Raw genomic sequence first — 22605 nt, 5'->3', positions numbered from 1 at the left:
GGCGTCAAAAATCTGCTTCGATGGAGAGAAAAGCCACTTCTGGTTGTGTTAGGTAGGAAGTCAAAAATGAGCTTATGTGTGTGTGACAAAGGTCTAAGGCACTGACATCCAGGTCCAGCATCCGCATCTCAAATTCATCCCGATAACCTTCCAGGTACAGCCCAGTATCTGCACTTCAAACGTTGTCCGTTGTCCTGCCCCTTCTACCGATAACCATCCTTCCTCTAACTGGGGAGGGGGGGGGAGGGATGCCAGCCAGGCTTCCTCCTGTCTGATAATTTCAGGGGGAAACTCAGAAAGTCACAAAGGAATTTTTCATATTTACATCCAAAAAGTCCTTTGTTCCAGGAGGAGAAGAGGCGGAAGGCAAGACCCATCCCCTTAAAAACCCCCAGTCTCAACCAGCCAGACTGCGCGCTCAGCCCTCTACCTCTCTACTGAGCCGCCCGCCAGCCTGGCCAGGTGTACTCTCTCCACTCAACCATGTAACCCCGCTCTCCCCCAGTCTGAGCGACTGGGCGCTGTCTCAGGTTCTGTCTGGAGAGGTGCCCATCCGTTCTTACAGATGTTCCTGCCCTAATAAGCCTTGCTATGTTGCTTTCCACTATGTGTGAGAAAGAATTCAGGCGTGAGACAAAGACAAGAACCCTGCCATTCTCCGGTAACAGTTACCACCCTGACTCCATGGCAGCCAAGCAAAATCCATCTGAACGTGGTTCTGTGAGCTGACCCAAGAAAGATTTAGAGGGACACTCTGTAAGGCATCAGCTTTGAGTCTCACTAGCCAGCTACTCCACGGCACATCGGACTGGCCAGGGCTTTTACTCAAAGTCTCTTGATTTAAAACAGATTAGCCAAGGATGTTTAAACACGAACAACAGATGTCCTGATTTTGTCGCAAAGGGACGTTGTGCTGTTTGACAATCTATCGTAGTGCTTTGTCGCTGCTCTTTAACTTCCCTCCAACCTGCTTAAGCCTTGCTCTACTATCCATCCTCAGCTGGCGCTGCTGGCAGCACACGTCCCTAGCACAGAGCAGACAGGTGCCAGACGCAGGTTACTGCTCGCCCGCAGTCCCGCCTCGCACGGCATGCGTGGAGCGCCAACACCACACACCACACACGCAGTACCTTGAAGGGAAGCTCCCCCAGGTCAGTGATTGCTACTGGGAGCTGTGGTGGTCGTGGGGGTGGGGGTGGAAAGGAAGGAGGCAAGGACGAGGCAGAGTGGGCAGGGACTCAGCCACACACAGGACACCACGGGGCCCCGACCGGAACACCAACGCTGTCCGCTTCCACCCGTCCCACGACAGGTGACATCTTTTGCAGAACTCCCACCAACAGCTTCATTTCCGCCTCGTTCCCCCTGCCCTTCAGTCGGGTTAGAAGGCAGGCATACGGTTACAGCCATTCAGTAAATGTCGCCAAGGACGTGGCATCACTGCCCTGACCGAGAAGGCAGGCCAGGGAGTGAGCGGTCCGTGGAGGGACCCTCTGTTCCCTTAAGTCCGGCAATACAGAGAAAAGGCGGTCGGTCGGAGGAGCAAAGGGTGCTCCCAGCACCCTAGCATCAGTCCCCGCCCAGCTCCTTACCGGCCTCTCCTGCTTAAAACAGGGAAGGGTGCTCTGCAGGTTGTGAGATGAAGAGCTTTTGTTCTAAACCGAATTACATTCACACAAAATTCCAGTTAAAAAGATAAACCTTAAAAAAGCTAATACGACATGAAGCCAAACCAGCCATACAGACCCCTGCTTCCAAAGGACACTGGGCTCCAACGCCCAGCTCACCCGGCAGGGACAGGACACCGGGCTCCATCGCCCGGCTCACCCATCAGGGACAGGATACCGGGCTCCATCGCCCAGCTCACCCATCAGGGACAGGACACCGGGCTCCATCGCCCAGCTCATCCGGCAGGGACAGGACACCGGGCTCCAACGCCCAGCTCATCCGGCAGGGACAGGACACCGGGCTCCATCGCCCAGCTCACCCGGCAGGGACAGGACACCGGACTCCAACGCCCAGCTCACCCATCAGGGACAGGACACCGGGCTCCATGGCCCAGCTCACCCGGCAGGGACAGGACACCGGGCTCCATCGCCCAGCTCACCCATCAGGGACAGGACACCGGGCTCCATCGCCCAGCTCACCCATCAGGGACAGGACACCGGGCTCCATCGCCCAGCTCATCCGGCAGGGCCAGGACACCGGGCTCCAACGCCCAGCTCATCCGGCAGGGACAGGACACCGGGCTCCATCGCCCAGCTCACCCGGCAGGGACAGGACACCGGACTCCAACGCCCAGCTCACCCATCAGGGACAGGACACCGGGCTCCATGGCCCAGCTCACCCGGCAGGGACAGGACACTGGGCTCCATCGCCCAGCTCACCCATCAGGGACAGGACACCGGGCTCCATCGCCCAGCCCAGCTCACCCGGCAGGGACAGGACACCGGGCTCCATCGCCCAGCCCAGCTCACCCGGCAGGGACAGGACACCGGGCTCCATCGCCCAGCTCACCCATCAGGGACAGGACACCGGGCTCCAACGCCCAGCTCACCCATCAGGGACAGGACACCGGGCTCCATCGCCCAGCTCACCCATCAGGGACAGGACACCGGGCTCCAACGCCCAGCTCACCCATCAGGGACAGGACACCGGGCTCCATCGCCCAGCCCAGCTCACCCATCAGGGACAGGACACCAGGCTCCATCGCCCAGCTCACCCATCAGGGACAGGACACCGGGCTCCATCGCCCAGCTCACCCGGCAGGGACAGGACACCGGGCTCCATCGCCCAGCTCACCCATCAGGGACAGGACACCGGGCTCCAACGCCCAGCTCACCCGGCAGGGACAGGACACCGGGCTCCATCGCCCAGCCCAGCTCACCCATCAGGGACAGGACACCAGACTCCAACGCCCAGCTCACCCATCAGGGACAGGACACCGGGCTCCAACACCCAGCTCACCCATCAGGGACAGGACACCAGACTCCAACGCCCAGCTCACCCATCAGGGACAGGACACCGGGCTCCAACGCCCAGCTCACCCGGCAGGGACAGGACACCGGGCTCCATCGCCCAGCTCACCCATCAGGGACAGGACACCAGGCTCCATCGCCCAGCTCACCCATCAGGGACAGGACACCGGGCTCCAACGCCCAGCTTGCCTGTCAAAGACAGCCTCTTCGGTTTATCTTTATACCCCCCTCTTTCTCCATTCAAACACCAATCCACGGGGGCCACAAGAGGGGAGCTGAAGCCCCCAAACAACGGAATCATCTTCAGGGCTCACACAAGTACAATCGACTCAGCTAAACGGTAGAGACAAACAATGATTCTGTTTCAGATGTACATGTTCCACCTTCAAGAACAACATCTCAGGAAACTCCCAACACATGGAGCTCTGGAGGCAAATTCCTTAGGGAAACTGCCCCAACTTTCAGACACGCACGCCCCTCCCATTTGCACCTAGCTGTTTGTTTTTATAAGAGGACAACCGACCAACCACAAAATCATATGCTAACAAGAGCTCTGCTTCCTGCAAGCTGACAACTCTGGCTTTTAATAAATGCCTCTCCTTCCTGCCAGCACTGGTCAGTCCCAGCTACCAGGACTGTGAGGCTGGACGGAGGGAAGCGCTCAGCCCACTGACCTCTCTCCTACTTGGCCAGTCCACTGGAACACAAGACCAGTCAACCACAGCCCCTCCGAGCAGGGGGCCTGTGCAGGGCAGGAAGCAGGACCCACTGGCAGGGCCTTGTGAGGACAAGGGCCGAGTGTAGAGGACACTGACTTCCGTCACCCATCAAGGCTCAGCCCACCGCGAGGGAGCCCAAGTGCACTCCAGGCCCTGGAGGGAGGGACCCACCACGATCCACACAGCTCGCGCTCGGAGAGGGCTTCTCATCCCACAGCACGCCTGGAAATTAACATCAACAGTGGAGGCTCAGCAGCACACGGTTCACACGCGACCACATACAGTCGCCCCATTAACCAGTTTCCAACTCGTTAACCTTCTCACCAGTACTCACTCGGGACTGCTGGCTGGGCTCCTTCTACACACCGGGGACCGTGCTGGGTACTCAGAGCCACACATGACAACAGCAGCAGTCCCACCCCACCTGGCAAGACTTGACAGATTACTTGGCAATAGGTACACAGAGACAATCGCACAACAGCGAGTGGAGTTACCATCTGATCACACAGGCGCTACGGAAGCGGGCACTGGGCAAAGGCAGCCCAAGAGAGGCGTCAGGTGTGGCCGGGAGGATGCGCACTGCCTAGGGAGGAGGTGGGGTATCCTCAGCAGAGGAACCGGCACCCCAGGAACGGGGTCCCGAGAGCCGCTCTGCATTCCAGGCCCTTACCACTTCCCAGAGAGTACGGGGACAGCTCAGCCAGAGCCAGAGGACAGGAACAGCAGGGGCAAACCTTGGAGGAAGCGCCCAGCTGAGGACAAACAGAAGACACCCACAAACCAGCGAAACCCAGGAGCAGCCAGAGAGGGAGACACAGAGGAAGGAACAGGAAACGTCAGAGTTATTGAAACCATGAAGAGCGTATTCAAATAGAGGTCAGCGTGCTAAATGACACTAAATTACGGATGCAATGCATCCATTGGACTAGCAAAAAGGAAGTTCAGTTGTCTCGTCAAGTTGTCTTGTCAAGAACTCTTTCAGGGGCTGGCGCTGTGGTGTAGCGGGTAAATGCCTGCAACTCGGGCATCCCACAGGGGCGCCGGCTCAGGTCCCGGAGGCGCCACTTCCCATCCAGCTCCCCGCTCATGGCCTGGGAAAGCAGTGGAAGACGGCCCAAGAACCCGGGTCTTTGTTGCCCACGTGGGAGACCCGGATGCAGTTCCTGGCCCGTGGCTTGGGATCGGCCCAGCCCTGGCCACTGATGCGGATAGAAGATCTTTCTCTCGTAACCCTGCCTTTCAAATAAAAACCCAAACCAAGCAGACAAGAATTCTTTCAGCAGCTCAGCAGGGTCTAGCTGGCACAGGTCAAGGGTGACTGGGAGGTGACCCACAGCACAAAGACCTCCTGAGCAGGGCTGGAGGGAGTTGGGAAGGAGCGCAGCAGGCCCGAGCAGACAAGGGAGCACAGAGAATGCCACCAGCCGTCAGGGCGGGACGCCTTCCACGGGCACGCTCAGACCAGGGCGGGACGCCTTCCACGGGCACGCTCAGACTGCCGCGAGGGCCCCTTTCTGTTCCCAGACGCGGGGGAAGGAGGGCAGATCCGCTTCCTGTGCTGGGAGCTGAGGGAGACAGAGTGCCTGACGCTGAGTGGGAGGCAGACCCGCGGTGCAAGACTGGAGCTCAGTGGCTCCGTCGGCAGTGCCGGGAGGTTCCCTCTGCAGCAGGAGGGTGAGCAGGCAGCTGGCTCTGCCCGGCTACAGGTGGTAGGGTGCGGGTGTGAGGAGGTGGGCAATGTGCGCGTCTCACTCTTGATCTTGCAGTGAGGACAGGGAGGGACAGGGAGGGACCGAGCAGAGAAGCCTGGGGAGGGCAAGCAGTGAGGGACCGGGGAGCACCGGAGGCTGGGCCAGGCAGCAGCAGGTCCGAGTTCCATAGCATGTCAGGAGCAGAGGGAGCTCAGGGGCCAGGGAGGGGCAGGCGGGCGGGAGGAGAGGCCGAGAGCTTCCAGGCAATGAGGTGAGCTGTGCGGAGAGCCCCCAGCCACGGCCAGGGGCGCAGCAGCCTGGGAACACCAAGAGGAGCAGGGGGCGATGCCCGTCAGCAACACACTAGCAGGGCCCAAGGGGGTATGTGGTCCTCAGTGTGGCAGTTTATTGACTAGGAAAGCTTGATGGAACCCTCAGACACGCACACGCACGCACACACATGCACAGACTCTCGCTCCTCTGTGTCCCCCTACCCCAAGTGTTTTCATTCTCCTCAGCAACTCGGCAGACAAAGCACGGTCGACTGGGGGCCTGGCCCCGAGTCTGGGTTTCAGTCAAGGATGCTTCTCTCAAATGCATCCCCTCCTTGCAACAGGGGCCTCCCTTGCCAGAGTGTGGCCACGGGACAGCCACGCTGCTGTGACCCTGCCTAGAGGCCGTGAGTGACCGCTTCCCACCCCACACAGCTACCCCTGCGGGCGGGTTCTGCGAGACCCACGAGCGACACACCAATGACTCCAACCACAGCAAGGAGGGGAAAACCACCTTCCCGCTAGCTGAAAAAGCGCGAAGCGCATGCGCGCCAAAGCACCTCTTCTCTGTCCTGGCATCCGCTGAGGGAAGCCCGCCTCTTCCAGACCGCAGGCGATTGCTAGTCCACAACTATTTTTAAGAACCTATTTCAGCACATCACCTTCACATCTGGAAACAGAAGGAACGACGGACAGAGGTTTTCGTGCTTCAATGCCTCCCGCTCACCTATTGCTACTGACTGCTTCTACAGCAAGGAGAGAGCTTAACAAACGTGTCAGTGGACAAGAGGCAGCAACCGGGCAAGTCATTCAGAATTACCCAAGAAGATGGACTTTGCATTTAATCATAAATGTCTCAAAACTTGTAATATCTGAAGTGTTAAAATGCCTAAAATCAAGAGCCATCTCTCAGCCGTGTACAAGGAAGGTGATGACCAGCAGTCATTTTACAAGGTACTCAGCCTGAAGGAGTCACTCAAACAAAACCATCGGTGTGCTGAGAGCTGTTAATAAACAGACCCCATAATGGGATAAACCAGTCAGCATCATTACAAATATCCCATCAAATTCACAAGGAACAAATGAGACACCCCACCCCACCCCCAGTGTCAGGGCAGACCAGCGGTCTCGCCACGTTTTTTCAGTTTGTTCTTACTGAGGCAGACTGAAATTTAAAGATTCCTTCAAAAAGTCTTTCCAGATTAAAATAGATGCCAAATCTGCTTTCATAGACTAAAGTCTGTCTGCATCCAGGCTTAGACGAAAGTCACCACTCCGTCTCAATGACTGTACCGCCTGCCTACCAGGCACCACGCACCGACACCTGTGCTCCAGGGCCGGCAACGACAAGGTGGAGAAGACCCCTACACACAGGTTGCCCTTGCTACACAGCGGCATGAGGTCACGAGGTCAAGGCCATGACCTACGCCACTTCGTCAGAAGGCTTCAGATGCCGTTTCTAGTGGTCAAAGGTGATGGCAGAGCAAACAGATGTAAGGGAAGGGAGGGAATGGCCACACATTCCGAGAGAACACGTGCACAGGAACTGAGGGCAGAGGAGAAAGGAGCGCTGGGCCGAAGAGGAGATGGTGAACCACGACAATGACACCAAGCCGGACAGAGAGGGCGAGGAGTAGACCCCACACTAGGGAGCAGAAACCACCACTCCCGCCCCTCCCTGCCCTCAGACCTCCACTCAGAGACCATCTTTAGGAACCACCCCCTCTGCTGGGGCTGCTTCCAATCCTAGGCCTGGGAGGGCCGTGCCACTCCCAACTGGCATCAGCTCTATCCAGCTGCTTGGTCGGCTGGGCTACTAAGCTTCTTAATCTTATTTATCTTATTTGAAAGGGAGAGTTACACAGAGAGGGACATGCATCCCCTGGTTCACTCCTCAAATGGTCGCAACAGCTGGGACTGCGCCAGGCAGAAGTTAGGAGCTTCATCTCGGTCTTGCACGTGGGTGCAACAGCCCAGGGCCTTCTTCCACTGCTTTCCCAGACACATTAGCAGGGGGCTGGGTCGGAAGTGGGGCAGCCAGGACTTGAGCCAGCGCCCATATGGGATGCTGGTGTTGCAGGTGGTGGTTTAACCCACTGCGCCATAGCACCAGCCAGCCCCTGTGAAGCTTCTTAAGGGCAGGGCCGAGTCCGTCTTCTTAGCGCTGATGCCCACTGCCTAGCCCACAGCCTGGCACTCAGCGGCCAGCTGCTCGTCTATACCAGCTGAATGACGGAATAAGCCGGATTCCGCCTGAAAGTTACACTCTACAGCAGAGGAGCAAATGACAGATGGAGGAAATAGTTCATGGAGAAACTGGTCTTCAGTAGTTGACTATTTTTTAAAGGTTTATTTTGAAAGGTAGAGTTACACACACACACACACACACAGAGAGAGAGAGAGAGCGCGAGAGCGAGAGACAGGGATCCTCCATTCACTGGCTCACTCCACAAATAGTCGCAACAGTTGGGGCTGGGCCAACCTGAAGCCAGGAGCTTCTTCCAGGTCTCTCACACAGGTGCAGGGGCCCAAAGACTTGGGCCATCCTCCACTGCTTTCCCAGGTGCACTAGCAGGGAGCAAGATCAGAAGTGGAGCAGCCGGAACTCAAACTGGCACCTACATGGGATGCTGGCACTGCCGGCGGGGGCTTTACCTGCTACCTGCCACAGCGCCGGCCCCTAAGTAGTTGACTCTAAATTCAGATACATACATGGAAAAAGCACAGGGACAGGCATGTGGCCTAGCAGCCCACAGCTGGCATTCCTCACTGGAGAGCTCCCCATTCCAGCTTCCGGCTAATGCAGAGCCTGGGAGGGGCAGGTGACGGGTCAGGCAGTTGGGTCCCTGCCGCCCAGGGCTTTGGCCTGGTCCAGCTGCAGTCACCGCAGGCGGCTGGGGAGTAAACGAATGAACGGGACCTCCTTGTGGCTGTCTCTGCCTCTCAAATAAGACAAAAATCAGTAAAAGCAGAAATTAGCTGTGCCTTCACGTCACATGACGCACAGTGCTAGAACACGGAGCTGGTTCTCTCCTGTAAGGATTCAGCGTTGGGGGAGGAGGGTACAAAATTTGGGACAAAGACCTTCACTGTTTTCTAATAAAGAATCTTACCTAGTGCCTGTTCTAATTTGTCATACACAACCTAACTATGGAGTAACAGATGTTCAAGAAAGACCAGTGAGGAAGCATGCCGACAACACAACGGCACTGTTGTTGGCAAAGAGGGATACAGGGACCTTAACTAACAGTCCTTGTAACCTCTAGACTTATTTTCTTTTTATCATGGCCATCGCAGATGCCAGCCCTGGCCGGAGAGGGATAAAGCGGAGGAGCCATCTCACCGTGAGCTCACCATGTGGCAAGAGGCGGCATTCCTAACCAAGTCAGAAAGCGAGGCATTAAGAACATTATTTCTTAGATTTCTCCAAGTATGCACACTTGGGCATGTTAGTCTTTATCAATTCCCAGAGGGCTCACCAATTTAATTTCTAAGTTGGTCAAACAGTTCGTGGAAATAACTCAACATGCAGCAAAAATAGGGTCACACTCAGTTGCCCAAGGTGGAAAAAAAAAAAAAAAAAGAAGGCAGTGGCTTCTAACTTCTTCAAAACAGCAGATGGGCGCGAAAGAGGAAAAGGGGAAGGGCAACAAGAAACGGAGCCTGGCTGCTGAGCTCCGGGCTTACGGTCAAGGGCACTCCCTGGGCATCAACCCTGTACCCCTTGGCTTCGATTCTATCGGATAGCAGTAAGCACACCAACCACTTACAAGGCTGGACATCACACTGGCTCTACCATGAGTATTCACATCAAATTTCAAAAGGAAGCCCCTCTAGGAAGGCGGGCTGCAAACTCAGGAGCCTCCAGAGGCCTGGCAGTGAGTGCCCACAGAGGGCCACGGTCAACGACAGACCACACGCACGGCCACCCGAGACGGCCAGCCCAGCCTGCCCAGGGCGGGCGAGCTTCAGGCTATTCCAGAGGGGTCGCAAGTCTACATATGGATGTGATTTCTCCTGACTTATAAACAATGGCATAAAAGACAACTTTTTTATAAAAAAAGCACTGCATGGGCCAAGCAAACTATGACCGTGGGTGGCCAGTTTGTGACATCTTGCTACAAGGAGAGAAAAGTGGGCAAAGGTCAAAAAGGACAAGCTCCCCCCACCCCCCGCGTCCTAGAAGTCGTGGAGGCTTGGCACTCTCCCTCGAACGCGCTGCAGTCAGCCGAGTGTCTGCGCGGCCCCGCTGCCGCCACGGAGCTGGATTCGGCTGGGGAGACCTCGTGGAGGACAGAGGCTCTGAGACCCAAATGTGCTCCCAAGGCTCTTCCTGCTACCACAGTCCAACTGCTGGTCACAGTACCAGGACTGCGTGTGAGGCACTGTGCACAGAGCCTGGGGCACAGAGAAGGCTCTCGGTGGGGTTTACCCTGACCCAGGTGGGCATGGGCAGACTGTGCGTCTACCCCCTGGAGATTCTGGTCCACGGACAGAGCCCGGTGAGCCCCTTTAGATGCAGGAAGCATCTCAGAGGAAATTGTTCCTGCGTGCGGCAGTCACTCGCTAACACAAAGCCTGAATTTTTACAAAAAGGTCACCACCCCCGCCTTGGGGCTCCATGGTGACCCGGTGGCCGGATGTTAGGGCCGGGGCGTGCTCCAGGGCTGTCGGGTCTCCCTAGCGCATCTTACAGAACCAGCAGGAAATGCCTCCAGGCCCCTCCAACAGCCCATGGCTCACTCAGGACCTGAACTCAGGCTTCCCAAGCCCCCGCTCCCCGTGACTTCCCAGGTGCCTGGGATACGGATGTTCAGGGTGGTTGGCTTGGGTAGCGGGCGGCTTAGGAATCAAACTTTGAAACACAACTGCTCTGTGTGAAGCTAACTAGTACTTGGGTAGATGCCTGCCCTTTGGAGCAAAATCACCGTCAACTAAGGGGGCAGGCTGGGGAATGCCTCCTAACCAGCCCCAGCAAACCCCTGCTTCACTGCGGTATGTGGCTGGGCATTAAAAAAAGTTAGGATTTATTTATTTGAAAGGCAGGATTACAGAGAAAGAGGGAGAGACAGATCTTCCACCTGCTGGTTCACTCCCCAAGTGGCCACGAACAGCTGGGGCTAGGCCAGGCCAAATGCAGGAGCTTCATCCATGTCTCACGCGTGTGCAGGGCCCAAGTACTCGGGCCATCTCTCGCTGCTTTCCCAGGCCACAGCAGGGAGCTGGTCAGAAGAGAACAGCTGGGACTGGAACCGGCTCTCACGGGGACGCTGGCCCTGCAGACAGCAGCTTCACCTGCTGCACCACAGTGCTGGCGCCAGTCACCTCTTTGAAACCCTCCAATAAACTATGCCTTTAACTACTGGCCGGGGGCAAGAGATCCAAACCTGTGAAAGAATTTATTCCTAGAGAAGCAGAAGTGTGACTAAGGAAAAAAGTCCATGATTCTGAAGTAATGTTACCACGCTCCAAGCTGCCCAACACTTCCAAAGCATGGAAACATGTAGGTTTCTTTTTTTTTTTTTTTGCTCACTGTAGCCAACAATACAGATTGTGTCCTAAATTCAAAATCTGCCCTTCTAGAAAGCATGTTTTAATGGCAAGGGCCGTAAAGCAAGCTGTGAACGAGACTAAAATTAGCTCCAACCACAAATAACCTAACATTCTTACCACATCTTGATGACCCACCTACAAAATGCCAACATTAAAGGCATCTACAGAGCTGCAGGGGTGAGGCCACGTGGATCCGCATGGATCATCCAACTTTGCCGTATCCGTTTGCCCTTCTGAAATGGACCTGACGTTAAACATCAGCGAAGGAAGACACCTCCAACGTGAAGGCAAGCCCACTGGGAAGCGCGAGGCCGGCAGCCCCGCCACTCAGCAGCAGGGAGGCGCAGCCCACGACGCGTACAAGGCACGGCACTCCTCAGACTGAGGGTCGGGAACCCGGGTGGCTGCCCTACACCACAGACCCCACCTCAAGACCCAGCAGGCTCGGCTCCACCCTCCAATGCTGTTCACTTCCCACTCACAAATGCAATCCCCTGCAGCAAAGCCTGCTGGGAAACAGAAGTATCACCATCAAGGGGTGGAACATGCACAAAACCAGGCTTAGCAGACAAGCGAGCATCCTAGGTCTGCTGCACTTCAGCGGCTGCCAGGGACGTTCATGACACCTGTGTCCTGTGGCAAACTTAATGAGGAAGACTCAAGTTCACAAAGATGGAAACAAGTGACTAAGGACAAGCACGGGGCCCACTGAGCATCACCGTGCACTCTTACGCGACATCCTGAGCGCTCCCCAGGATCCTCATTAGCAGGTGGACAAATAAGGAAAAGTAGCAGCCCTGAGAGTTATTGGTGGTGTGAACAGACTAAATAAAGTACCTAGGATTTAAACAAAAAACTCATAGGGCATGAAGGGATATTGAGAATTGCTTAGAAATGGGGCTATGACAGGTACCTAAGGGACCATTCAAACCCAGCATCCAGGCTGGCACTGTGGTGCAGTGGGTTAAGACGCTGCTTGCGATGCCAGTATCCTACACGAGAGCACCAGTTCAAGTCCCGGCTGCTCCACTTCCAATCCAGCTCCCTACTAATGCACCAGGGAAGACAGTGGATGATGGCCCATGTACTTGGGTCCCTCCACCCACATAAGAGATCCAGATGGAGTTCCAGGCTCCTGGCTTCAGTCTAGCCCAGCGCTGGCCATTGCAGCCATTGGGGAGTAAACCAGCAGATGGAAGATCCATCCCTCTCTCCCCACTGCCTTTCAAATTTCAAAAGCATCCTGGGGACTTGGGTTTTCAAGGACAGTTCCAGAGCCAGGGGGACCAGGTGGTCCTGAGGTGTGGCCACACCCACCAGTACCCTGGGGAGTGCTCCAGACGTGGGCCTAGGGCACTGCTGACCTTAGCAGCAGCTGCTTCACCCCACGTCCAGGGATGACCCACAAGACTCCAGCCAGAGGCAGTGTCCAGGTAATAGAGATTGGTAACGGGCACACTGAGTTCAAAGGTGCAATTAAAACCCAGTTCAAACCAGGACAAAAACAGAGCCAAGTGATGACATCACAAAATGTGAAACAAAGGCCGGCGCCGCGGCTCACTAGGCTAATCCTCCGCCTTGCGGCGCCGGCACACCGGGTTCTAGTCCCGGTCGGGGCGCCGGATCCTGTCCCCGTTGCCCCTCTTCCAGGCCAGCTCTCTGCTGTGGCCCGGGAGTGCAGTGGAGGATGGCTCAAGTGCTTGGGCCCTGCACCCCATGGGAGACCAGGAGAAGCACCTGGCTCCTGGCTTCGGATCAGCGCGATGTGCCGGCCTCAGCGCGCCTACCGCGGCGGCCATTGGAGGGTGAACCAACGGCAAAGGAAGACCTTTCTCTCTGTCTCTCTCTCTCACTGTCCACTCTGTCCAAATATAAAAAAAAAATTTTTTTTAAAAATGTGAAACAAAATATCCTGTCCCTGAGACCACTGGACGCTTCTTCCAGGCCCGTTCCCTGTACAGGAGTCAGCCGCACGAGCACGCAGGACCCCGTGAGACAGAGTGTGCCTCTACCTTCACAGAAACGACCTAAGCCCTGACTCTGAACAGTCAAACAGCACAGAATCCAGAAGGGATGATCGGAAGGCCGCAACGCCCACCTCCCCGGGGAGCCAGAAGCTACTCCGGTCTGCCACACTGAGTGCAGTTTGCTGCTCTGTTCTGAGAGAACCGATTTCACCCTTGGACGTTTTTAAGTAACTCAGGTTCTGAAGGGAACCAGGGAGGAATCGCTCGACACGCTTCCGGTAAACGGTCTGCAACGGCGTGGAATCCGCTGAGTAACCAGGACCCACGAGAATAAACAACAGCTAAGCTGCTGGCTGTGGCCATCTGTAAATGGGATTCTTCAATAGGAAGCGATGTACCAGAGAGGAGATCCACGGGGGAAAAAAGGCAGAGAAAAGCATTTCACGACAGAAATAAGGAAAAGCCTTTTCCTTCTCGGATCACTAGCGAGTTTGTGAAACAGTTTTGGAAACCTCGTGTTGCTACGCTCACCTCTGCGAGCAGCGCTGCTGACCCACAAAAGCCACAGACAGCGCCGGGGCTTCTCCTCTTCATGTGAGAAGGACCCAGTGCAGCCCCTGTGAAGACACCTGTGAGAGGGAGGGAGCCTGGGGCACAAGCCCAGCTGGACCCCAAAGTTTATTCCAACGGGTGGTTAACCCTCAGTGAGGATTTAGAATTTCCTGGCACGGCCCTGGCTCAGGGCAGGGGGGAACGCGGGCAGGCCGGAGTGTGGCTTTGTTAAGCTGTGTTTACTCTGAATGGACCTCAGAGCGGACTTCCTGGAGCATCGGGAAGTCTGCCCCGCCTCGGCAGGATCACAGCTTTCACAACCGTCACGGACGAGGGAGACCAGAGCAAGAAGCCTTCCTCAGGCTGCTGTCCGTCTGCACTGTGACTTCTAGAAAACCAACACGCGTGGGGCCACACTTCGCCTGTTGGGGCGGGGGATCTTCCCTGTGGAATGGACTTGTTCCCAGCTGTCAGACATCAGAAGCCACAAACTCGGGATACACTCGGTAGCTCCGAGAAGGAGGGCAGCAGCTAGTAAACCCGAAAGGCCCACTCAACACAAAACGGGCAGCACTGCTGAGCCTGGGCACTCGGGTACTTTCTTCCCAAACACGGCCGATGCGTCAACTCTCCCATTATTCAAATGGGCTTAGGTTACTTGTAGGTTTCTTTCTAAAATTACAACATAAAGGGCAGCTCCTCCTCAGTACCTCGCTGGGGCTGAATCTTCCGTAACTTCAAGAATCAGTTCCTCTATCTTTACAGGAAAAACCACCCCACTGCTGGTTAGAGAAAGCTGTGAGCTCCGCGTGTGTCGGGCCTCCTCGCGTTCCCACACTACTCAGTCGAAGCAACTCGATCCCTTCCAAGTGCGCAATGCCTCTTGGGAAAGACTCACCCCTGAGTCATTAACACACTCCTCTGCGTTCTGGAGCCTGACTGCACCCACCCACCCGCACCTTACAGACCGGAGTCACCGCTGCATTTTACAAGGCGACTCCAGGACTCTGAGGTCGCCTGTGTGAGCAGTGGAGGACTTTTACTGCTTGCCATGGACTTGACCAGTTAGTTCAGGTCCTCTTCACAAGAGCCCGGAGCCCAGAGGCGGGAAGGGACCCGTCCAGCACTGCTCAGCCAACAGCGGGGACAACAGCTCCCACCAGGTGCCGAGAAAGTCACACTAGTCTCTTGACGCTAAGGGCGCTCTGAGCAAAGGCCAAAAATGCTTGCCTGTACTTTCCGAGCTCCAGAACCGTCTCAGGCTTCGTTAACAGACACTGCTTCACATCCCACAGATATTTTATGGACCAACTACAGGCAGAGGCCCTTTCTAGAGAAGCTCCGTGAGAGTAAGCCGAGTGAGAGAGTACGCGCAGCAGCTCCTACAGAGCGACCGTCACCTCCAGGTCACGGCTAAGTCTGCCTTCAGGCCGGGGACAAACCTCTCGTCAGCTTCGGCTGCTCAGCACGCACGGCGAGTCAGCAGCACCAATCCCCTCACCAGGCCAGGACTGCACACGTGGTGGGTCTTCCCTGGAGTGGCCCTGCTCCTGGCACCGACGTGTGCCTATCACTCCCTACCCTGTGCATCTTCACACCGTCAGGCTGGCCAAGCACGGTCGGCCAGGATCGGCCAGTTCCATCCCAACATGCAGAGAAAATGGAACGAGTGACTTCAGGGTGAGACAGCCCTGGGTGCGAAGCAGCAGGCACCTCGTGGGCAGGGCCCACAACAGCCTGTGTCGGGCTGTACGGAGACACAGGTGGCAGCCAAAGTCCAGCCTGAGTAGGAGCTGGACGGCGCCCGGGCAGCGTGGAGCTACGGCGCAGCGGAGGGAAAGACCAGGCTGAGCCTGGAGCAGCCTGCCTCTGGCCGAGCGCTAGGAGGCCGGCAGCAGGGAGGGCTGGAGCCCCACTGCCAGGCGGGGATTCTGACCCCACAGGCCTCACTCAGAGGACCAAAGAGGAGACAGGCTCCGATCACGCGAGCAAGGTCCGCGGTGCTCCAGGAGGGTCCCTCCGCCCCTCTTCCTCTGTGCTCCAAGGTACTTTGGAAAGTTCGTGGGAAATGCAAGTGAAAAGATCTATTTATTTGGGCACAAAACAACTTTTAAACCCATGCATAGCTTTTTCATAATATGTATTTTTATGAATGCTTTGAAGATCCTTCATATGCAAAAAATGTTTGCACCAAAAAGAAACTGACCTTTTTTTTTGACAGGCAGAGTGGACTGTGAGAGAGAGAGAGATAAAGGTTTTCCTTTGCCGTTGGTTCACCCTCCAATGGCCGCCGCACCGCGCTGATCCGATGGCAGAAGCCAGGTACTTCTCCTGGTCTCCCATGGGGTGCAGGGCCCAAGCACTTGGGCCATCCTCCACTGCACTCCCTGGCCACATCAGAGAGCTGGCCTGGAAGAGGGGCAACAGGGACAGAATCCGGTGTGCCGGCGCCGCAAGGCGGAGGATTAGCCTAGTGAGCCAGGGCGCCGGCGAAACTGACCTTTTAATTCCATTTGCTGTGAACTTCCTGAAGTAGCCTGGAGCACAGAGGAGGAGGCATGTGGAGACCAGGGCGGCGCACGGACAGAGAACCAGCTTCGCTCCCAACTGCAGTGCAACTACGAACCACGGCAGCCTTGTGTGCAAAGTCTGAGGCCCTGGGCTGGCAGAGGGAGACGGTGAGCTCCGGCAAGCCACGGGGAGCCATGGGGGGAGCCACAGGGGAGCCAGCAATGCGAAGCAGCAGCGAGAACCACGAGCCACGCTAAAGCCTCCAGCCTCCTGCGCCCTGCACCTGCACAGTGGGGGCCCACCTATCTCACCTGGGAGATGGTGTCCCAGCTGGAATTCAGGCCTGCTCTCCGCAGGTGACATAAAGGGACACGCCCGACCTCTGCAGGGCACCTGGCACCTGGAAGGGCCGCGCACAAACCCTGGAGGAGGAATGCCTGCCGAGCTGCACGCGATCCCAGGGGCCCAAGGGCCTCAGAGAAAGGCCCTGCACTCTCCCCCAGCCCAGCATGAAGCATGCCCACAGGAGCTGCCTTCTGAAAGAGCCAGCAGGCAGACAATGCTTTTTTTTTTTTTTTAACTTTTTGACAGGCAGAGTGGACAGTGAGAGAGAGAGAGAGACAGAGAGAAAGGTCTTCCTTTGCCGTTGGTTCACCCTTCAATGGCCGCTGCGGTTGGCGCGCTGCGGCTGGCACACCGCGCTGATCCGAAGCCAGGAGCCAGGTGCTTCTCCTGGTCTCCCATGGGGTGCAGGGCCCAAGGACGTGGGCCATCCTCCACTGCACTCCCTGGCCACAGCTGAGAGCTAGCCTGGAAGAGGGGCAACGGGGACAGAATCTGGTGCCCCGACGGGGACTAGAACCCGGTGTGCCAGCGCTGCAAGGCAGAGGATTAGCCTAGTGAGCCGCGGCGCCGGCCCAGACAACGCTTTTAAATAGAGACAGGAAAGAGCTGTTTCCATGGGTGACAGCCTGGAACCTCCACAGCAGAGTTCTTACTCACGCCTCTGGGAAACTCAGCACGCCCGGCTCGCGCTATTCGATACCAAGTCTTTTTCAAGTCTTTTTCGTTACAGGTTTGAGGACGCACTCCGCAGAGATGCAATCGCAAGCCGGAGCCAGGATCCCAGGGCAGACAACTGGCAGCCGAAACCCTCGGCACTGCCATTACCCCGGCTGGCGTTCCAGCCTGCTTCCTTCCCAAGTCCCCACGCAGCATTCCTGAAGATACACCAGGACGCCCAACAGCGGCGGCAAGGGGCTCTTCCCGCCACGGTTCCTCCTGTGCCCCCCGCCTTTTCCAAAGTGGGGATCCGACACCGCAGTTCAGTTCACTCAAACCGGGCTGCAGGGGAACCTGGAGTCCAGCGGGCCACTCGGGGTGACCAGCGCTTCCCGACCCCTCCACGTCACTTCCGGCTGTCTTGTTGCTGCTGCTGGTGTTTAACTAAAATGAGTCACGGTTTATAGATCTTTCTCCTCTGCCCAAAATGCAAGTGTTCTTTCCCCTGAAGAGAATGGTATTTAAATAAACATGACGGGGACGCTTCGACGCTCATCTTCCTGGAACACCCCCGGCTGGGGACAGCGGAAGGCGTGTTAGTGGATTACTGTCCTGACATGGTTTGGACTATTTCAGCACCAAAGCCGCCTGAAGACAAGCGCCAGTTGGTGGGGTGGCCCCTTTTACAAAGCCTGCCTCTACCGCCGAGTCAATCTTGCCTGCAAGTCACGATCCCGTGTTGCAATCTCCTTCATCTGAAACAATCAAATCATTCACGCTGCGCAGCCCGAGCGAGGACAGCGTCAGAATCCGCGCATCGAGAGAGAACAGGCAACACCTGACCCAGTGCCTGCATCCTGCCACACCCCACCGCCCGGTGCCGATGCTCACCCCCTCCTGCACAGCCGGCCCCCACAGCCACGACGCTCCCACTCTCCACCAGCGACCGCAAGTCACGGACAGGCCAGAGTGCGACTCCAAGTCATCCACGCAGGCCGTCACAGCTGCTTTCACGGACCGCAGAGCCAAACATCAGCCTCAAAGACCCGAGCTGCGCTGCTGCTCACTACACGGCCCCAGCCCCGGCGTTCTGCGCGGCCCCTCCCACCGCGGCCCCCCTGCGCCCTCCCCATCTTTGCACCTTTTTGTTCTCAGAGGGAACAGAGTGAGGAACAACTGCGGTGCTCTTTCCCACAGCTGTGAGCGGGAGTTACGGCATCTCACCGCGACAGGCAGGGCAGGCTCAAGGCTGCCCTCGCCCCACCTACTGTAAATCCATGCTATAAAATGCTATTATTTTTTAAACTTCTATTTTCTACCAATTGTAATAACGTTTCTTTGAAGTCCTGAAACATAACAGTTTTGGTAAACAGACACACACCGTAGAAATTAGCTACTCTGGATCCAAAGTCACTTGAACTGTTTTTAAAAATGCCACGGTTGTACGACCAGCCACTTTTACCGTAAAAAGAAAGAGGTTTTGATTTCGATTTTAGAAAAGAACAAGGTCTCCACGGCAGAGGTGAGAAAAACCCACAATGATGATTCTTTCAGCTCAAAAGACGATGCATCCCTGGTTGTGGTGATCCCTCCAGAACAAAGCCCGAAGTCTCGGCTGGCTCGCGGGGTGACACGGGATGGACAATCAGCGGGGAAACCCCCGCAGAGCAGCACCGCGCTCGGCACTAGCGCACTGCCAGCCCGGAAGGCAGCCAGTCTGCTCTCCAACTCTGACTTCAGATGTGGCCGGCGACCCGTGTAATGTCAACCTGCAGAGAGCTCCCCCCACCCCGAATGTCTACACCTGTGACAAGTTCAGAGCTCCCCTGTGAATGTCTATACCCGTGACGAGTTCAGAGCTTCCCCAGAATGTCTACACCCGTGGTGAGTTCATAGATCTTCCCGAATGTCTACACCCGTGACGAGTTCAGAGATCCCCCCGAATGTCTACACCCGTGACGAGTTCAGAGATCCCCCCGAATGTCTACACCCGTAACGAGTTCAGATCCCTCCAAATGTCTACACCCGTGGTGAGTTCAGAGCTTCCCCTTGAATGTCTACACCCATGACGAGTTCAGAGATCCCCCTGAATGTCTACACCCGTGACAAGTTCAGAGATCCCCCCAAATGTCTACACCCGTGACAAGTTCAGAGATCCCCCCAAATGTCTACACCCGTGACAAGTTCAGAGATCCCCCCAAATGTCTACACCCGTGACAAGTTCAGAGATCCCCCCAAATGTCTACACCCGTGACAAGTTCAGAGATCCCCCCAAATGTCTACACCCGTGGTGAGTTCAGAGCTTCCCCCCGAATGTCTACACCTGGGATGAGTTCAGAGATTCCCCCCGAATGTCTACACCCGTGACAAGTTCAGAGATCCCCCCAAATGTCTACACCTGTGACAAGTTCAGAGATTCCCCCCGAATGTCTACACCTGTAACGAGTTCAGATCCCTCCAAATGTCTATACCTGTGACGAGTTCAGAGATCCCCCTGAATGTCTACACCCGTGACGAGTTCAGAGCTTCCCCCGAATGTCTACACCCGTAACGAGTTCAGATCCCTCCAAATGTCTACACCCGTGGTGAGTTCAGAGCTTCCCCCGAATGTCTACACCTGTGACAAGTTCAGAGATTTCCCCCCCGAATGTCTACACCTGTAACGAGTTCAGATTCCCTCCAAATGTCTATACCTGTGACGAGTTCAGAGATCCCCCTGAATGTCTACACCCATAACGAGTTCAGATCCCCCCGAATGTCTACACCCGTAACGAGTTCAGATCCCTCCAAATGTCTACACCCGTGGTGAGTTCAGAGCTTCCCCTTGAATGTCTACACCTGGGATGAGTTCAGAGCTCCCCCCCGAATGTCTACACCTGTGACAAGTTGTACCGTAATTAGCTTCAACGCTTCAGATGCAACAAATCCACTCAGAGCCGCTGCAGACCCTCTCCAAGCCCCGGCTGGAAGGCGCTCATAGCTCCCGAGAGACCAGACTTGGCGCGGTCACAGAGATTACAGCCGCTACAAACGCGCGTCCATCAGGAGCTAGCACACATGGCAGTGCGCGCGAGAGGACCCCAGCAAGCACGCTGTCGTCAGCTGAGCCCACCAGAGACCTCGACACCCCGCTGAAGAGTCTCCCAGTTCGCCTTTGGGCCTGGGAGCTGCTCCCCCCTTCACCCGCGGGCGGACGAGCCCGCTCCGCCCCGCGCTGCCCACGGCCACCCAGCAGTGTGGCTCCGCTCACGGCGCCGCAGTGGCATGTCACGGAGAGGGCCTCTTTGTGTCCGCCAGGCAGGAAGCCTAGCTCCCAGGGCACCGAGGCCCCTGCCTCCCGGGGCCCCGCGTGGGCTCCGCGGCGCCCATGTCCCCGGGCAGCCCGCCCGTCCCGATGCGGTCCTCGGCGCAGCCCTTGTCACGGAGGTTGTCCGCTCCGTCCGGCCTCTCCCGCGGGGCTCGGCAGCCTCCATCCCCAGCGCCCGAGCAGGTGCCCGGCCCGCGACGCGGCAGCCGGCCCACGGCCCCGGAGCGAGTGCGCAGGGGCGCGCGAGGGGGCTGTCACCCTGGGCACCGGGCGCGCGCGGAGACCACGGGGGAGGAAACGCGGGGAGCGAGCGCGCAGTAGCCCCGTGCCCAGCGAGACAAAGGAAGGGCGTCCGGGGTGGTCCGGGCCAGAAGAGGAAGCCGCAGGAGGGCCAGTCGAGCCCCGGGGCGGGGCGCCCACCGGGCCTCCGCGCTGAGGCGAACGGGCCGCGCGGCCCACCCGGGGCGCACAAAGACAGCGGGGCGGGGGGCGGCCCGCGCCGCCGCCGGCTCGAGTCCCCCAGCCCCAGAGCGAGGACGGCGCCCGGGCGCCCGCGGGGAAGGCTCACGCGGCCCCAGCGAAGGGCCTGCGCGCCGGGGCGCTCCCGAACCTGGTAAATGGCCGCCCAGCTCCCGGCCTTGTCGATCTGCTCGAACTCCTTTTCCATCTCCATGACGGGCCAGGGCGGCCGCTGCGCCTCCGCCGCCGCCCGCTGCGCCGTCTGCCGCTCTAGGCCGCGTCGCGCTCCTCGCCCCGAGGCCCGCCGTACCCCGCGACGCCCGCCGCTACCGCCGCCCTAGCCGCCGCCGCTGCTTCTTCATGTCAACCCGGCAGCCGGAAGTACGCACAGCGCCTGCCGCCGACTCCGCCTCCGCAGCGAGACGACCAATCAGAGCCCGAGAATGTCGGCCAGCACTTCCGCGGGGCGGGTCAGGGGGGCGGGGCTCGGGGGACGACCGGCAGGGAACGCCCTCCTCCCCGCGCGGGGCTCCGGGCTGGGGCGTGGCGCGCGCGTGTTGCCTAGGCGACCGCGGGGTCCCGCCCCCGGCGCGGGGGCCGGCGAGGTGCGGGCGGAGCTGGGGCTGTCGCCGCGGCGAGGCGCGCGCGGTGAGTCAGAGTGGGGCCTGGGGGTCCCGCGTCTGCCCCTCAGTGCGGCGTGCGGGAGGCTGGGCTCTGGCCAAAGGCAGTCCGGGCTGCTGGCGAGGGCCCGGCCCTCGAGCGCTAGTGTCCCTGGCCGAGACGCGAGGAGTGGGCGGGTGGGGGTGGGGCTGACTGGGAAATCCCGCGGGCCGCGTGGTGGACGGTGCAGGCCCGGCTGACCAGGGTACCCGTTCCTGGAAACAGCCGGAAAGGCTGGCCGCCTGCCCGCTTAGCCACATCTGGGCCTGGCTTTGCCACGGGGACACTGTGAGGGCCACTGGGCGGGGGGGAGCCAAGCTGGAGGGCCCGTCCTCTGACCCCTGTGCCCACGGCCAGCCCGTGCTGCCTGGCGCTATCGGTTGAATTCCAGCTCATTCCTTGGGCGCCTGGGGCAGGTGCTGGGCCTGGCGTCCCGAGGACGCGCGCTCCGGTCATCTGCGCGCGCACCCCCTGGGGTAGGCACTGCCAGCTCCAGTTCTGGGGAGACGGAGTCGCTGGGAGGCAGAACCACCCGTCCGGAGCAGCACTGGATTCCCGCGTGCTGCCTGGGTCCAAATTCCACCTGGGCCGCAGCCCGGGGGAGCCGCCTGGGGCAGGTGACCGCGCATCTGCGCGCCTCCGGGCCCTCGCTGGAGATGGAAGTGCTGAGAGCCAAGACTGGGGTACAGATGTTGTTGGCCTAGCGGGGAGCCCAGGAGCTCAGCCCAACAGCAGCAGGCGGGAGGTGGACGGATTCTTAGCGAACAGCTGCACCTGCATTGCTGGGCTCTCTGGAGGCCTCTCTTGAGGCCGAGGGTCCCACAGGGAGAGCGTGACAGAGGCTGCCAGTCCAGGCGAGAGCGGCCTCATTTACCTCCTGGCCCCAGGAAGGCCGTGGGCTGCTCCTGCCCCTTCCATTCCGCCAGTGCCGGTT

General features: G+C 58.1%; 1 protein-coding gene across 2 annotated transcripts in view; it reads right to left on the bottom strand.

The window, feature by feature from the left end:
- Positions 1 to 21300, bottom strand: part of PTPN1 (protein tyrosine phosphatase non-receptor type 1) — a 59025-nt gene extending 37725 nt beyond the window's left edge. The window contains exon 1 of one of the 2 annotated variants that reach the window (XM_062204353.1): positions 21163 to 21300. In XM_062204353.1, coding sequence (XP_062060337.1) covers positions 21163 to 21225 — 63 coding nt within the window. In that variant the 5' untranslated portion in view covers positions 21226 to 21300. The remainder of the gene's footprint in view (positions 1 to 21162) is intronic. The other variant, XM_062204354.1, reaches the window with a different exon arrangement.
- Positions 21301 to 22605: the final 1305 nt, after the last annotated feature.

Source organism: Lepus europaeus, chromosome 10 (genome assembly GCF_033115175.1).
Source record: "Lepus europaeus isolate LE1 chromosome 10, mLepTim1.pri, whole genome shotgun sequence".
Classification (NCBI taxonomy): domain Eukaryota; kingdom Metazoa; phylum Chordata; class Mammalia; order Lagomorpha; family Leporidae; genus Lepus; species Lepus europaeus.
This window is presented reverse-complemented; position numbering and strand designations above follow the sequence as displayed.